The 17,974-nt window shown below is 46.0% G+C and overlaps 1 protein-coding gene across 9 annotated transcripts in view; it reads left to right on the top strand.

The window, feature by feature from the left end:
- The window catches only part of LOC147021761 (phosphoinositide 3-kinase regulatory subunit 5-like), a 116,051-nt gene that overhangs the window by 16,135 nt on the left and 81,942 nt on the right, over window positions 1-17,974 (top strand). For 5 of the 9 annotated variants that reach the window (XM_085892056.1, XM_085892058.1, XM_085892060.1 and 2 more), the window contains exons 3-4: window positions 5,606-5,706; window positions 16,133-16,201. In XM_085892056.1, the coding sequence (XP_085748182.1) occupies window positions 5,606-5,706; window positions 16,133-16,201 (170 nt within the window). Of the gene's footprint in view, window positions 1-5,605; window positions 5,707-16,132; window positions 16,202-17,974 lie in introns of those variants that run through there. The other 4 variants (XM_085892059.1, XM_085892062.1, XM_085892057.1 and 1 more) reach the window with 3 other exon arrangements.

The raw sequence follows: 17,974 nt of genomic DNA, 5'->3' as shown, positions 1-17,974 counted from the left end.
AATCCTACAGCATTCGGAAGGAAAGATCGAAAGACCAGGAGTGAAGATACGATGTGGGATCTTCCAAGGAGATGGTCTTTCCCCCCTCCTGGTTTGCCCTGCTCGAGATGCATTAAGTAACCTCATAAATGAGCAAGGGCACAGATACACAGTAACAACCAATAAAAGGTCAGGTCAGGTGTGGGAGCATGTACCAGAGCAGCACGTCGCTGCGTCCACTTTCCACCGGTACTCCAGGGGCCTCCGTCTGGCCATCCCCCAGGCAGACGTCTGGCCCATCCCCATCTCTTGGAGATGCTGATCAACCTGCTGCAACCACGAGGCATGTGGTCGGCCCATTGGCCTCTACTCACGAGGTTTCCTTGCTGAGAGAATCTGGTGAGCAGGATCAGCGTCAGGAAAATGAGCCTCATGTCCATGCAGCCGCAGCAGATACTCACGGTCATTGTGGTCACGTTTCATCAAAATCATGAGTATAGTTTTGGAGAAGAAAGCAAATACCTGTTTTGGGGGGGTCAAACACCACTCCCCCCCCCCACACACACACACACACACACCTCAGATGCCTTCAGACCCTGCTTTTTCTCATGCTGTGACCAAACTTTAGTACATCATGGATGTTGAAGGTTGTGGTCAAATTTAATCAAAATCATGTGTAGTTTCTGAGAACAAAGCAAATACATATTTTGGGGTTAAAAGATCTCCCCTCTTTTTTTCAACCCTGAGTTTTTTTTTTTTTTTTTAATGTTGTGAACAAACTTTGATACTTCACCGGTGATTAAAGTTGAGATCAACTTTAAACAAAATTGTGTGGGAAGTTTCAGACAAGAGAGCAAATACCTATTTTGAGGGGCTAAACCCCCTTAGACTCCCCATCGACCTTGACTTTTTAATATATTTTTAAATTTTAATGTCGTGAACAAACTTTGGTACATCAGGGGTGATGAAGGTTGTGGTCAAGTTTAATCAAAATTGTGTGTTGTTTCAAATAAGAAACCAAATACCTGTTTTTTGGGGGGGGGGGGTCAAACCTGGACCCACTTTAACTTCCCGTAGATCTCAGACCCTGATTTAAAAAACTTTTTTGATGCCGTAAACAACTTTGGTTCATCACGAGTGATGAAACATGTGGTCATGTTTCATCGAAATCGTGTGTGTAGTTCCGGAGAAAAGTTCCGAGTGTTTTACATACAGCCCGACTCACCGAATGACGGACACCGCACGAATCTAACACCTCACCTGAACAATTTTTCTTCCAGGTCAGGTCAGGTATGGGAGCATGTGCCAGAACAGCACATCGCTGCGTCCACTTTCCGCCGGTACTCCAGGGGCCTCCGTCTGGCCATCCCCCAGGAAGATGCCAGGCCCATCCCCATCTCCTTGAGATGATGGTCAACCTGTTGCAACCATGAGGCACGTGGTCGACCCACTGGCCTCCTCCACTCATGAGACTCCCTCGCTGAGAGAATCTGGTGAGCAGGATCAGAGTCAGGAAAACGAGCCACATGTCCATACAGCCGCAACTGACGCTCACGGACTATGCAGGTAACAAATCTCATCCGAGTCTCTCTCAGCAACCGCTCGTTGGACACAAAATCCGACCAGCGATAGCCAAGGATTCTCCAAAGAGACCTGGTATCAAAGGAATTAAGTCTCCGTCTCAGATCCTTGGTCAGAGTCCAAGTCTCGCACCCATAGAGCAAGACTGGAAGTACCAAGGACCTGAAGACTCGGACTTTCGTCCTCCCGCACAGGTACCGGCAGCGCCACACCCCATGATCCAGTGAATCCATGACTCCCCAGGCCCGACCCAGACGTCTATTGACCTCTGACTCGCAGCCAGCAGAGACATGAATATCACTGCCAAGGTAAGTGAATCTCTCCACGACCTCAACATCCTCACCACAAACAGACACAGACAGGACAGCAGCATCCAAGATGTCACCGAAAGCCTGGATCTTAGTTTTGACCCAAGAAACCCGTAATCCCAACGGCTCCGACTCCTCATTCAGCACCTCGAGGGCCCCCAAGAGGATGTCTAAAGTCTCCGCAAAGATGACTGCATCATCTGCAAAGTCAAGGTCCGAGATCTTGACATTCCCAAATGACGCACCGCAACTTGATCTCTCCGACATCCTCCCTAGAATCCAGTCCATACAAGTGCTGAAAAGTGTGGGGGCAAGTACACATCCCTGACGAACTCCAGTAACAACTGGAAATAAGTCAGAGATGGTACCACCACACTTCACAGCACTCTCAGTACCAGAGTAGAGTTCAGACATCAGATCGATCAGTTTTGGGGGCACCTCACGAAGACCAAGAATCCTCCAGAGGACATCCCGATTCACTGAATCGAACGCTTTACAGAGATCAACATAGGCTGCAAGCAGCCCCTGCCGAAACTCTCGTCTGCGTTCGGTGAGGACACGAAGTGCAAGGATACGGTCAATCGTTGACCTCTTTGGTGTAAAGCCTGACTGCTCTGGACGCTGGTGCTCAAGCAGATGGTGGCGAAACCTATCGAGAATTATCCGAGCAAAGACCTTGCCGGGCACTGAGAGCAGCGTCACCCCTCGGTAGTTGTTGCAGTCTTGGCGATCACCCTTCCCTTTCCAGAGAGGGACAACAAGGCCCCTCTTCCAGTCAGTTGGGATGATGCCTGTGTTCCAGGCAGAGCACAAAACTGCATGCAATGACACGAGTGCAGCATTTCCACCAGCCTTGAGAAGTTCGGCATGGATGCCACAGATCCCTGGAGCTTTGCCCCGTTTCAACTGGTTCACCGCAGCCCGTGTTTCCACAAGCGTAGGTGGACCACAGTTGATTCGAGGGTCAGCAACAGGGATTGTAACACCCTTGACGTCCAACTCGACAGTTGGGGGATCAGCCTGGTACAACCGCTCAAAGTAACCGGCCCAGCGGGCCTTCACTTCAGACTCCTCTGTCAAGAGCCTACCACTCTCTGCTCGAACTGTAGTGCTCCGAGGGATGGGCTTGGATGAACGTAATGCGCGAATTCCCCTGTAAGCGGGACGAGAATCACCTGTCCACAGGTGATGCTCTACCCCCTCACAGATTCCTCGCACATAGGCCTCCTTGTCCACCCTCAGTGCACGTACAGTTTTACGCCTCAGCTCCCTGAACAGCTCAGCTCTGCCATTCAGCCTGGCCCTGCGACTCTGGTCAATGGTATCCAGTGTCCCTTGAGAGACAAAATTCCCTGCGGTGAGCTCCAAGGCATCCACCGGCAACATCAAGGACGGTGGTCTTGAAGGCGCTCCACAACTCTTCAGGACCCCCCAAAGCACCCAGACCCCCCAAGTGTCCACTCAGCCTGTTCGCAAACTCCTCAGCAACTCTCTCATCCCTGAGCTTGGCAACATCCAGCCTCGGCTGGGATGGTACCATTCTCCAGGATTTAAGGTGCAGCTTTAGAGTTGCTACAACAAGCCTGTGGTCAGTATTGAGGAACTGAGCACTCCAGTAGACCCTGCAGTTCTGGATCATCCTCCAACGACCGTCAATGAGGACATGGTCAATCTCCTTTGCCACACCGCCAGCGTTGGAATACCAAGTCCAGCGATGAGCTTGTGGGCGCTGAAACCATGAACCAGCCACCCTAAGTCCATGACTTCTTGCAAAGTCAAGGAACTTAGTGCTATTCTGGTTCATAGTTCCTGACCCATGGGGACCAACACACACCTCATAACCGTCCCTATCAGTTCCAGTCGATGCATTGAAATCCCCCAAGACTAGAAGTGTATCTCGTCTGGGGCACTGATCAACCACAGACTCGAGTGTGGCGTAGAATGTGTCCTTCACGGTGAGATCACTCGCCTCAGTCGGAGCATAAACAGAGACCAGGGAAATGACACCTAAGGAGTGACGAATCCTTAATCTCATAATACGCTCGTTGACCGGTGTTACCTCAATTATCATTGGGGTCAGCTTATTGGACACAGCTACAGCAACTCCTTGGGTATGGTAACCATCAGATCGACCAGACCAATAGTAGGTGTAACCACCCACCATTAACTCGCCGCAATCCGGTCTCCGAACCTCAGAGAGAGCTGCAATCCCGATGTCCAAACGCTTGAGCTCAGATGATAACAGAGACAGGTGATCATCCTCTCTTAGGGATAGGACATTCCAGGCACCCACCCGAAGGGACCGCCTCAGGTTAACCCAAGGAGACCGCCGTCTGGTGGACGACACCTCAGCACCACTCCGACACACTCTCCCGCAATCTGACCCAGGGATGTTACCCCGTGGTTTCCCTCCTATCATCAAAGATTGGGGGTCCCGAAGGCTTTGCCCCAATCCCGTCATCCGGTGAGCTGCCCTGCGAAGGGTAGCTGCACAGGAGGTACTCCCACGGAGTGGGTTTTCAGATTTTTTTGCGTTTTTGCGTTTTGCGGAATGAAGGGTTTTACGGTGGCCAGAGTGCAATTCCTGCCACCAACATCCTAATGAAAGTAACCCAACTGCAGGAGGACGTCCGCAGACACAGTTGGGCACTAGATATGGATGGCCGTTGGCTCACAAGGAGCTCCTCCGCCCTTTGACAGTTTTGTTTTTAATCCTGCTGGGTGTCCATATCCAAACACCCTCCTCACCAAAAAACCTCGTGGGGGAGACGGTTTAGTCGCCGACAACCCGACCATGGAACAGGTTAGTACAGGTTTACATGGTACCTGTAGCAGGTCACAGATCGAACCTGACCTGACAGCATTTCTTCCAGCTGAGCTAAAAATGGAGTCTTTACTGTTTGAAAGATGGTATAGAATACAGGCAACCAGAGATGGTTCCAGAGGAGAAAGCATGGTGGAAGGTGCACCTTGGGTTTTCAGAGTGAGAGTAGTTAGTGCATGGACAATGAGAAATGGGAGTTATCCTTGCTGTCATTCTCGGACAGGTGTTTGCTTGTTTATGTGTGCATTTGTTTGTCGCACCACTCCTACAGTTCTGGGCTAATTACATCCAGTCTTGCTCCATAGGATCAGAGTGACCCCAATTGATGTATAATGGTGTTTTTTTATCTTTGCCGGTGGTCTTGTGGGGGTGGAGGGGATGGGAAGGTGACGCAAATTCTCTATATAAATATGTATCATGTAGCGCCACCTCCAGGTGGGGGAGGGTCTTAAAAGTCCCCACCATTTACAGTTCAGTATTCCTGTCCCAACGTTTTCCGGTGCAGTGAGGAGTTTTGGATTATAAGCAGTAGGTATGTTTTTCCTTCATACACGTAACCTGGGTTATTATTATTTTTTTTCTGCAATATAGAGTTGTCCGTTGCCTATACACCACCCAAACAAAGGTATGCATCAGAAGAATGTGTTGCGTGCTTGGAACAAGATCGCCCGTCGGGCGGGCACTCTGCCACCAAGACGTATCTCAACAACAGGATTTTGTTTTTCTGTTTTTTTTCTTGTAAAACGATGAACTGCAGATATTTTATTGGATGTAAAGTTGTGAATTTTGCTGCTGAATAGCCTGGATCTAATATACTCAACGACAGAAGCGCATGTTTTCTGGTCATTGTAAGCTGTTGAAATTCAAGCACACTTGGCTCAGAAGTAAACCTTTACATCTCGCACTATTGTAGGTGGCTTGGCACTAATCCGCTGGAGCCTGGAAGAGCTGTCTACGCGTGAGCCTAGCAATGCGCTGCTGCTTATGGAGCAAATTCTGATGAAGCTTCAAGAGGTAATGAGTTTGTGTGGTTGGATGGGATGTTATCCCCAAAGTGTACGCAGTGATGAAAATTAGAATGATGATTAAAGGCAAGGAAGCCATACTTGTTACTTCCGCCACCATAGGTTGGCAGAGGTTATGTTTTCACCCCTGTTTGTCTGTGAGCACGATATCTCAAAAAGTTACGGACCGATTCGGACGAAACTTGGTGGTCAGGTTGGGTGTGTGACGAGGACAAATTGATTTGATTTTGGTGAGGATCCAGAGCTGGATGCGAGAAGTTTTTCTGATGCTTTAAGTGATTCTTCACCATTGAGAGATGGGGCCAAAAACGATTATATTGCATAATATTTCAAAAAGTTGTGGATGTATTTAGAGAGCCCACAGTATTCTTCGTGAAGAGTCGGTAAGGTATCGCCAGCACCATGGGCCATCAATATTACCTCTTCTTCGTTGAGAACTAAGTGTTCCAATTCCGTCCTCGAGTTCCATTCCTGCATTGTCCTTGCGTGTCTCAGTTACGTGATGGTCTTTGTATACTTATGACCCCTATGACCTGACCAAATTTGCAGACAACAGGCTTGGCCAGCAATTTAGAATTTGGTCAGGGTGCGAGCACATAAACATCTGCTCTTGTGAAAGACATTGTGGGATCTAAAAAGTCCATCAACAAATAATCCATCCATCCATTGGGACCAAACTCTGTGCAGAGTGTTGGTGCTGCCTAAGCAGTCTCCTTGGCTACTGAGCACAATCCTGAACGGGTCGCCACTCCGACACAGGATACCAGCAAGCTGGAACTCATTTTGCCGACCTTGGAAGGATGGCAGGCAGAGTCAATCCCATCTGGTATTACTTCAACAGCTGAGTGGGATTTGAACTCGGGATCCTCGGATCCCAAGCTCACCACCCTAACCATTAAGCCAACACCAGGCACAACAAATAATATCAGACAAGATGACTTGTTTGACATACTTTCCAAAAGATAGCACTCTCATTTATCGAATGCCCGACCAACGAAGCATCTCGATTGGTTTGTAAGGTGTCAGGATTCTGACCACGTGATACAGATAAAAGGCGGGGTGCACTACCTCTGTGCTATCCTGTAAACCCTTAAACTTTTTTTGATATTTCAAGAAAATTGCTCATAGATGAGAATTCATAAACAAATTGAGCTGAAATGGCTTGGCAGAAAAAAATAAAATAAAGTACAATGAAAGGAATATGTAGATGACTTTATAGAAGAAGGATTGTTGAAAAGATTTTGTTTTAAAAAAAGAAGAATGCACCTGTAACAATGTCGCAAGTATGGTAGAAAGAAAATAGTCTGACAGCCGTTTGGATTGTTCAAGAAATATTGTTGCTTTCATCCACATGATGAGAAGAGAAGCGATGTATCATACTCTGTTTCCAGCGTCAGTGTTTCCAAAGCAGTTTCTCCGGTAAGGGTCATGCTGGCTGGTTTACCATTGCCCTCCCAGCAGTAGTTAGCATAGGAATTTGGAATTTGCTCATGGTGCCGGCGATAGCTTGCCAACTCTTCCCGAAGGACACCATGGGATCTTTAACGTCCACCAAGTAATGCCGGCATGCGGGCACCAGTTAAATGTCCATGCGAGGGACACACACACACACACATTGATGAATTGCCCTGCCTGTGAAACACCAGAATGACAGTTTATAGCTCGTTCGACATTCAAACCCAGGCGACACAGGTCAGAGACTAGTATACATACATCTCGGCTATATGGCAAGCCCTTCTATATATTCGGAGTTAAAAGCCACAATAATATGAATTTTTTTTTCACTTTCTTGCAGCAATGAGCAAGCAAAGCTCTTCGCTGATTAAAACGCCAAACCCATAACTGAATCCAATGATAGAGTTCAATTACCAAGCACAAGCCCAATTTTTGGGCAGTCATGTCTGTCGTGCGTCATATCAGACTGAAATTTGAAACAAACAACAAAATGGAGAAAGGGGCATTGGATATACACTATACTTGGAGGGCTACAGGGACATTGGACGGGAATGTATGAAGCAATCGTGACCGTGTTGTGTGCATGCTTTGTTGATTGGACATTTGGATATAAAAACCAAAAGTGCAAATAAATTGTGGAATCACACAGGAGATGCACAATAACGAGTAATTACATCTGAGAGATAAACATAATGTATATATATATATATATATATATATATATATATATATATATATATATATATATATATATATATATATATATATATATATATATATATTGTGACGTCCACGGGACTTGAACAGTCCCGCCAACGTAGAATGAGCCGAAACGATGGAGGCGGTTTATTTATTTATAACCCAAAGATGGCGGTTCTAATCGCTCTACCGCAAACGGGACGAGGAAGGTGGCACGAGTCGCTTTTCACTGAGTTGATAACGTTTATTCCTCTAACCAAAAATAACAAGACTCGGCAAGAAGAGTGATCCGGGATGATTCGACGTGATGGTGTGGGATCGGGCATGAGGAAAACACAGACAATTCCAATGAAAAGACAAATCTCAAACCCTCTAAGGCGCCAGGTACACACACACACACACACACACACACACACACACACACACACACACACACACACACACACACACACACACACACACACACACACACACACACCGCAGCTATTCCTGGTAGTCAGGCTGGACCATGGTGTGGACGCAACAGTCCTTGGATTGGCGTTGGACGAGCTGGCCTTGCTCTCGTCAGGGGGGCAGGAGAAACTGTGGTGCTGTCGACCTCCTGGTCTTGGCCCAAGTCTGTTCACAGCTGCCAGGGAAGCAGTTCCGTCGCCAAACCGCGAGCAGGAGAGGGAGGCAGGTCCGCCCGCCGTTCGACCCCGTACTCTGAGCCAGCAGAACCCCAGAGCCAACCAAGGTGAGGCACGAGGCTCATCAAGGCACGAGGCTTAAAACAAGAAACCAGGGCCGAATCAGCGCAACAACAAGCACGCTCCCAGCACAACAACCTCCACCCCAAAAAAACGGTCTTTCTGTCCCGATCTTCTTCCTCTTCCTTTTCGACCCCGAACAGAACCTTTTTATCCTCCCGTCCTCGTCACTTCCAATCGAGCCGTTTTATTGGCCCACCGCCGTCGCCTTCCGCCAATCGTGATCACGGGGCGGAGCCATCCGCAGCACTGTCCTGTGACGTCACAGCAAGCCTCCAGAGAATACTAAAAGGGGTTTACGCAGACACACTTACCCTATCCCGTGTCCCTATCTAATTACGTGACAATTATCATTTTCCCCTTGAAGAAATGGACATTTACTAGACAACTTATCACCACTGAATTGCTACTTATTACATCGAGATCCTGGTAAACTCGAACAGCATGGCATACCTAATTAAACATCCTAATTACCCTTTGAATGCATACCCCCCCCTCAAACGTAACAATATATATATACACAAGCCGGTAGGCGACATGGGTGGTCGCTACATAATTGCATACTAGTCATACAGTTTTTGACGAAGAGGTTGATTATAGCGCGCATAAAAGCATGAAAGCTGATTTTTGATTTTCGAAAAATTTTTTTAAAAGGATTTTAAAAAAATTTCAAAGTCCCGTTGCTGGGCAACGGTGGCGTCCATAGCAACGGTGCTCAAAAGCATACAACTAAATCCTGGTATGAACCTACCGGTGAAGTTTCATCAAGATCGGTTGACTCCACTGGCCTCCAGAGCTGTCCATTACGTACAAACAGACAGACATACAGACAGACGGAAAACCTGAGAATAACGGTAGTCTAGCGACCACCCAACATTACAGATCGAAACACAACTGGGCCACGAGAGTGATTCGCTGACTAGGTCTTCAGTCAAAGTCCTCAGCATCATCCGGTTTCGGCCCTTCAACCTCGATGCACTCCACCAAGTTGGGCCAGCAGAGGCCTACACGCATCCTCATGCAGCAACTCCATGTAGATACATTCATACCACTACCCCAAGCCAGCGAGAAAAGAAACCACAATAACTTCCACTCCCAGAATCCACTTCACCGAAATAAATGCTCCAGCAACCTACCAACTAACCAGCCTCACAACATGCACTGTGCAGAAATAATATTAAACGAAACTAAAACGTGGAAAGAAAATGACAAATAAACTACATGAATACCACCCCTCATGTACATCTTCATTTTCCATACATCCTCCACTCTCAGGGGCGTGTAATATCTGAGGATCCTAAGCAGAAGATGGAAGGATGCCGTGGATGGATTATTGCTGTTACGAGTGGTGTCTGTTATGTTTTAGGGTCTGTTTACGAATGTTATATTTTGAACACAAATCGGAATTTTATATTCTACAATTTTACTGTACCTTGGCTCAGAATTTGTCTTGACTGCAAATGCACAGAGAGGAGTGACATATTTTTCCTCTCTCTGCCTGCCTGATGAGAGTTTCGGCAGGGGCTGCTTCCAGCCTATGTTGATCTCTGCAAAGCATTTGATTCAGTGAATCGGGATGCCCTCTGGAGGATTCTAGGTCTTCGTGGGGTGCCACCAAAACTGATCGATCTGATGTCTGAACGATATTCTGGTACTGAGAGTGCTGTGAAGTGTGGTGGTACCATCTCTGACTTATTTCCAGTTGTTACTGGAGTTTGTCAGGGGGGTGTACTGGCACCCGCACTTTTCAGAGCTTGTATGGACTGGATTCTGGGGAGGATGTCGGAGAGATCAAGCTGCAGTTTGGGAATGTCAAGATCTCGGACCTTGATTTCACTGATGATGCAGTCATCTTTGCGGAGACTCTGGATATCCTTTTGGGGGCCCTCGAGGTGCTGAATGAGGAGTTGGCGCCGCTGGGATTACGGGTTTCTTGGGTCAAAACTAACATCCAGAATTTCAATGACATCTTGAATGCTGCTATCCTGTCTGTACCAGTTTGTGGTAAGGATGTTGAGGTCATTGAGAGATTCACTTCCCTTGGCAGTGACATTCATGTCTCTGCTGGCTGTGAGCCAAAGGTCAATAGACATCTGGGTCGGGCCTGGGAGTCATGGATTCACTGGATCATGGGGTGTGGCACTGCTGGTTCCTGTGCAGGAGGATGAAAGTCTGAGTCTTCAGGTCCTTGGTGCTTCCAGTCTTGCTCTATGGGTGTGAGACTTGGACTCTAACCATGGATCTGAGACGGAGATTTAATTCCTTTGGTACCAGGTCTCTTCGGAGAATCCTTGGCTATCACTGGTCTGTCTTTGTGTCCAACGAGCGGTTACTGAGAGAAACTCAAATGAGATTTGTTACCTGCATAGTCTGTGAGCATCAGGTGTGACTGTATGGACATGTGGCTTGTTTTCCTGATGCTGATCCTGCTCACCAGATTCTCTCACTGAGGAAGCCTCATGAGTGGAGGATGCCAATTGGCCGACCACATGCCTCGTGGTTGCAGAAAGTTGATCAGCATCTCAAGGAGATGGGGATGGGCCAGGCATCTGCCTGGGGGATGGCCAGACAGAGGCCCCTGGAGTACCGGTGGAAAGTGGACGCAGCGACGCGCTGCTCCGGCACATGCTCCCATACCTGACCTGACCTGACCTGCCTGGCAGTCAAACAAAATTGCAAATCATTCCAAACAGGAAACTTTCTGTTTTTAAGGACATCATAAATGGCATAAACTGCAGGCACAAATAACTAATGTAACGTGCTTGATATGGTGGTGTAATGTACACTGGGGAAAATGGTGGTAAAACCCAGAATTTATTTATTTATATGCCATTAAACCTCTTTAAACCTTTATTTAAATTGAATTATGTCCTTGTACACTTTTTGAAATGATCCTTTGAACCATTATTTTATTAAAATTGAAGTACAGGAGAGGCTTGCTGTTCGTGGGATTCCCCTTTGTGGATTCGCTATATCCCGATGAATTTATTGAGGCACGGTTTGCGGATTCTGGTAAATGAGCTCAAATCATCGTGGGTTCGTGAACTATTTTCCACATTTATTCACCTAATTAACTTGGGCCGTCAACACAACAACCCCCTCAAACCCACCAACATCATCATCACCATAATCTCCATCAACTTGTCTTTATTCTTACCATCATCAACATCGCCATTACATTATTGGATCAAGTTTATCATCACTATTGTTAAAGGTAATTTTCATGATCTTAATAACTCAAGAAAATAAACTTGATTTTTTGTTCTTAATACAGTAAAATAATACTTTATTTTATGTTCTTAATAACCTTTTTATTCATGAAAATAAATAGCACAAAAACAATGCCGAAACCCGATTTTCCCCATTACTCCCTAAGTTTGTGGATTTTTGGTTCACGGGGATTTTCACGATTGTAACCCCTGCGAACGGCAAGGCCCTCCTGTATATACATGAACACTCTGCGGGGTAACATATTGTTACGGCTGTGGAAATTCGCAGAGCACCATATTGGTCTTTAGTTCAGTTATGCCGATAAGTCCGTGTTCAGTTAGATTTCCCCACCATTGTTTAATGGGAATTATTCGTGTTATCAGGGCTGTGAATCTTCAGTCAGCCGTTTTTCTTTTACTATCATTATTTTGGACCAACCACACTACCAACCACCTTTTCCACAAGCGCCCAACCACACCACCCTCACAACCACCACACAACGCCAACCACGATCACCTCAACCACCAACCACACCACCAACCACCTTTTCCACAAACACCCAACCATGCCACCATTACAACAACCACAATCACCTCAACCACCAACGACACCACCAATCACCATCTTCACAACCACGCTACAACCCTCTCCGCATCAAAAACCGTCTCTGCCATGGAGAAAGAAGAAGGCATTCCGACAACGCACGGATTTTTCCTCTTGCTTTCCCGCGCTTCGGGACGGGGGAGGGACGAGTGGAGGGAGAATAAAGAAGTGCGAGCAAAATGACTGCTACAAAAAACCCCGACCCACGAGGAAAACGCCCCCCTTCTGGAAGCTTCCCGCAGGAGCTGGAAGGAGGGCGGGGCGAGAACCAAGGGGGATAAAAGCCCGCGCTGGAAGAGCGAAGGGGGCTGTCGAGCTGTCTTGGTCTATGGGTTGGTTGTTGGTCGGGTCGGTGGAGGTCTCGGTCTGGGTGGAGCAGTCAGTCGGTGGAGGTCTCGGAAGTGTGGAGTTGTGGGCAGCGCGTTCGAGCCTGGAGTCCCCGCAGTCGGTGAGGAGCTTGAGAGGGTCCACTGAGGGTCGCCCAACCAAGTCACCACAAGGGTGAAGGTAACCTGCGGCGGCCTCTTGGAGTTCCTTCGGTCAACGAAGCTCCTTGAACATAAAGGCCTACGGGTCCAGTCTGACTCCCTTGTCTGTGAGGGCGTCTTTTATTTGCATTTCTTTGTGTGAATGATGTGGCGCCGTGTCCCGTCAAGTAGAAACTGTTAAGTGACTGTATACATTAATAATAATAAACGGTTGTAGTTCTTCTTGTGCTTTACCTTACTCGTGTCTTGTCCCCTTCCCCCATTCATTGCATCCCTGTTTACGTGTGCATTATATATAAATGTCCTTTCTGAATGTTAACACGTTCGTCGTGTCCTCTCTTTCACCATTGAAGCTGTTAGCCGTCCTGCTCTCGGAATAATAGCGGGCTTTTTAATAGCCGATAAAAGAATTGGGTCCAGCGAGGTCTCGCGATAATACACCGCTCGGTTATCCCAGAACGGAACGAACCGCTTAAGCGGTTCGTGTCCAAGCAGACCTCACTGAGGTATGGTCTCTCGGTAGTCTGCCCGCGCGAATACTTAGTCGGCGTTGTTCCGGAAGGTCGCGGCTGAATTGTCTGTTCGGTGGGCGAGACGGCCGCCATTGGCTAAAGCAGCTGTCCGCACGCTGGGCGGGTGGCAAATTCGTAACAATATTTTATGAACTCTCCAGTTTCTTTCCCGACACTCTTCCCATTTCTATCCTTCTTCCCCCTACCTTACTTCCACTGTGCTGAATTTTTTAGACGAGCAAATACCCACCCTGCGGGCGGAATATTTCTGAGTTCTTGCAGAAGGTTTTGTCTGTGCCTTCAGCCAAATAACTATCCCGTCAAATTATCCCAACTCTACATAATTAGCCTGGACTTACACGAGCCTCGACTTGGTAAAATATAAAAAACAAAAAAAGTCTTCCCAGGAAGGCGGCGTGCCATCTTCATCAGCCCTCTGTCACTTCGCAAGGGGTCTTGAGCTGCCATTTTATTTCGGCCTGCTCAACAATGTCTTGACTTGGACCAGGCCGTAACAGTTTCTGTATGATAAAGTGCTCCAAATTAATTTTTTCACTTTCCTCTCATATCATCAAATGCTTGATCATCACACCTACGCATCACTGTATTACATTGCTTTTGGAGGTGTTATTGTTTTTAAATTAGGAGCTTGGAGCGATTTCATGGTGATGTGATTTTCCACGATCTACTCTCACGGACTAATTACCTCCACCACCAAAGGTGAAGGAGGTTATGTTTTCACCCCTCTCTGTTTCTGTTTCAATCCGTTTGGTTGTTTGTCTGTCTGTGTACAGGATATCTCAAAAAGTTGTCGACGGATCCGGATGAAATTTGTTGGGCAGGTTGGATGTTTGACAAGGACGAACTGATTAGATTTTGCTGAAGATCCGGATCCGACTACGATAATTTTTTTCAGCGATTCTTCACCGTTAAGAGATAGAGGTAAACTAATATATAGCACGATATCTCAAAAAGTTGTGGATGGATTCGGTTGAAATTAGTGAACAGTTTTGGTGTGCGACCATGACGAATTGATTCAGTTTTGGTGAAGATCTGAATCCGGATCTGGATACGAAAATTATTAATTTTTAAAGTGATTCTTCACCATTGAGAGATAGGACCAAACACGATATGTCGCATGATATTTCAAAAATGTATTGGGCCCGACATGTTCTCGTGGATCAGGAATTACGTTGCAGAGGTATGCGCTCCACCGAGTGCCCTTCTAGTTAAAGTATATAATTGAAGTCTGTCTTCGGATTTGAGGATCAGAGCTCGTGGTATAATTTTATTGTCAAGATCTGGAGTAAAATCTGAAAATTTCAACAAATTAGCAATTCTTATAACTAAGCAAATTTACTTCAAGCAACACTGTGTGCTCCCTCCAAATTTATATAAGAAAATGTGAAATTGCCAAAGAATTAAAATTAACTTTTTCTACGATTCGGCCAATGACCGTATATTGAGTGAAGAAAAGATTAGAGAACGTGCCCAAAGTGTAATTTCATTGAGTGCAGTGAAAATAATGAAGCGGGGGGGGGGGGGGACAAGTTCAGCTGCGGAATCGCCACGAAGGCTCCCGCAGTGCGAGCAGTGGGCACGGCGACCACGGCTGGGTTCTCCATGAGGAAATCCCTGGAGTTAGGAAGGCAAAATAAATTAAAGATCGAATTAAAAGAACTGTTAACATAATGGGAGAATTAGAGTGAGTAAAGCATCGGGACAAGTGAACTACGAGTTCCAGCGAGAATTGGAAAATGTTTTCAGTGGCTACAAAGCAACACTTGTTGAAATAAATAAAATAACAAAAAAGAAGAAAGCTGTGCAGAAGACTCTCTTTAGCTTCTTCCAGAAGGTTGAAAGGCTTCGAGCTGATGAACCTGCAGCATCAACATCCTAAATGTATTTTACAACGTCAACACCCACTCCATCACCAAGAACAAATGCAAAGAAGAAGGCAGCATGTCCTCTTTTGGAATCGTCAGACATGCATGAAGGGGCAGGTAACCTTGAGCCTCTGTCTGACTAATTTTATATCAACATCATGCATCTCCACGCCACGGAAGGATGGCCGAGAAATACGCATGCTCGCTCTCAGCCGTCTCGCCTGGGTTCAAATGTCAACCCAGCTATAAACTGTCATCCCGGTGTTTCACAGGCAGGGTGATTCGTCACTATGCGTGCCGTCACAGCAAGCAGGCTTGGTGATCTTCAACCACATCATTTCTGGTCTTCGTTTTTTTTTCTTCTGTGCATTCCTGTCACTTCCAGTAGTATTCAGTTACTCTCCAAATTTTGCCCTCTTTGCTCCTTCCCCAGGTTTAGATTTTTAGTCAACTTGTGTCACGTGTCTCTCTTCTTCCGTCTTTTGAAATTGCTTCCTTGAGTCCAACCACTCATGTTCTTCCATTCTTTTCCTCAACATAGTGACTCATCATCATCTTGTGTATCCCTGATTTTTCTACTATCTCTCACCTTGCTTCCTGTATTAATTATATCTCTCTCCGCTCACATTTATCTTGCATTCTGTTGACCCCTCATCGGCCTGTTTTTTTTATTTTATTTTTTTTCCCCCGTTTCATCGTGCTTGCATTGACTTTCCACCCACTGTCATTCAGCTCTTCCATGAGCCTGAAACTGTTGACATAGAGAAAACATTTATGAAATGTACACTCACATTTGCCCTATTTTGTTTACAGATGGAAGGGTCTGATTCCTACAATACCTTTGTTGTCCTTACCCTGCTCTTTTGGTTTGCACTCGTTCACGTGAGTCTTTTTTTTTTTTAGTCTGTTGTTTTTTTCCATACTTGTATTGCTCCTGTGTAAAAATTTCTGGATGAGTATTGTGTTTATAAACTCTCTCTTTTCTGGCTTTTATAATGTCGTGTTTCTCTGTTGACGGTTCCACCATGTGGAAATATCCCCCTATATTTAATGTCCAATTTCTCCACTGGTGCTGGGGCCACAGTGGCAACATTGTCAGCATTATACCACTGGCCGAAGACTTCACCAGTTGTACTTGTAACTGTGTGGAGCCAAAATAAAAGACTGGTTGGAGGATGTTGACTTTCTCCTTTCTCTTCCTTCTCCTCCCCCTTGTTTTGTCTGATCATCTTACCTCCTCTCCTTTGCTTCATCTTTTTATCCTTCGACTCTTCCATCTCATCATTTTCTCATGCTTCATAATTTTCACAATTGCATCCTTTTCCACAAGCCATTCTTATTTTTGTTCCAAACTTATTTTATTGTTCTCACTTTCTTTTGGTATTTATCACTCTCCTCATCATTCTCTTTTACTTGTTCTTTTTTGTTTTTGCTTTGATTTATTCCTCATTATCAAGGTTTCCTATGAATGCCTGTGTTCTTACTTTTCATGTATTGTATGCACGAGCTCCTTTCCATGTCCAATTGTTACCAATTGTTAGGGTTAGGGTTGATGAGGTTAGACGAAACGCTTAGGGTTAGACAACACCTCGCCCTTCTTTTCAATTGGTCAAAAATATTTTTCTATATCCTTGATCATCTTTACTGCAGATCAATAAGCAAGACTCACCTCAACCTAGGTTTGGCAATCTTAACTGAAGTGAAGTAACCAAAGGGACACGGAACTAATGGAAGTTGCAAGAGAGGGACAAACGGAAGTGTTGAAAGTGCTTTCATCTTTCAAGCCAGAAAAGAGAAAACTGAGTGGTGATTTAAGAGTCCTGCTTTGCAGGCAAGGATATAAGGAGATTATTGAGAGTAAGAAAAAAGTGAAAATTAAGATGGGCAAATGTTATAGGCTTAAGATGAGGGAACATCAATCTGCCTGCAGTGTTGCTGCAACTACCTTCAAATTTGAGGCTGCCAGGATAGCCTACAAGTATGCACATACACCTCTGAGCTGTTTAGCGTGGGATCGAATATCTCAGTTCAGCTACAAAATGTCACCCTGGTGTTTTGCAGGCAGGGTGATCCATCAATGCGCGTGTCGTCCCTCGGATGGACATTAAACTGGGCGTCCCATCTGCTAGTATTAGTTGGTGGACGTTAAAGGTCACACGGTGTCCGTTGTCAAGAATAGGCGAGCTATTGCCAGCACCCTGAACAAATATAAATTCCTGCTCTCATCTACAGGGGGCACTGCATCAGCGGCACAGCTATGCCCCCGGCAAATGACGTGCTGACCATATCCATTTGCTGCGTGCAAAAGAAGAAGCGCATTCTGCTCTGCCATATACAGTAACAGCTAACTTTCCACATCATCCAAGGGGTTTCACCCAAACACAAGGACATACCTCGTGATTTATTGAACTCCTTTGCGAAACGCTTCATGTGTTTATTCCCATCCATCTTTGTTTGTTTATTTGTGACGTAACATGGCAGTAAGCCTCGTGCATGCTTTTCTTTACTTCTCTTTCCTTTTTATTCTTCCCTCCCATTTATTCCTCTCCCATCATTTACAATGCTCGTTGTGGTTCCCATTGACTGCCATCTCCTCATCCTCCACAAAATATATTTTGCTCTCCTTGTCAAGAAAATCCTGTTGTCAGAGCTATC

The sequence above is a fragment of the Eptatretus burgeri genome, chromosome 8 (genome assembly GCF_056783735.1).
Source record: "Eptatretus burgeri isolate ZD-2024b chromosome 8, Ebu_testis_v1, whole genome shotgun sequence".
In the NCBI taxonomy this organism is placed as follows: Eukaryota; Metazoa; Chordata; class Myxini; order Myxiniformes; family Myxinidae; genus Eptatretus; species Eptatretus burgeri.
This window is presented reverse-complemented; position numbering and strand designations above follow the sequence as displayed.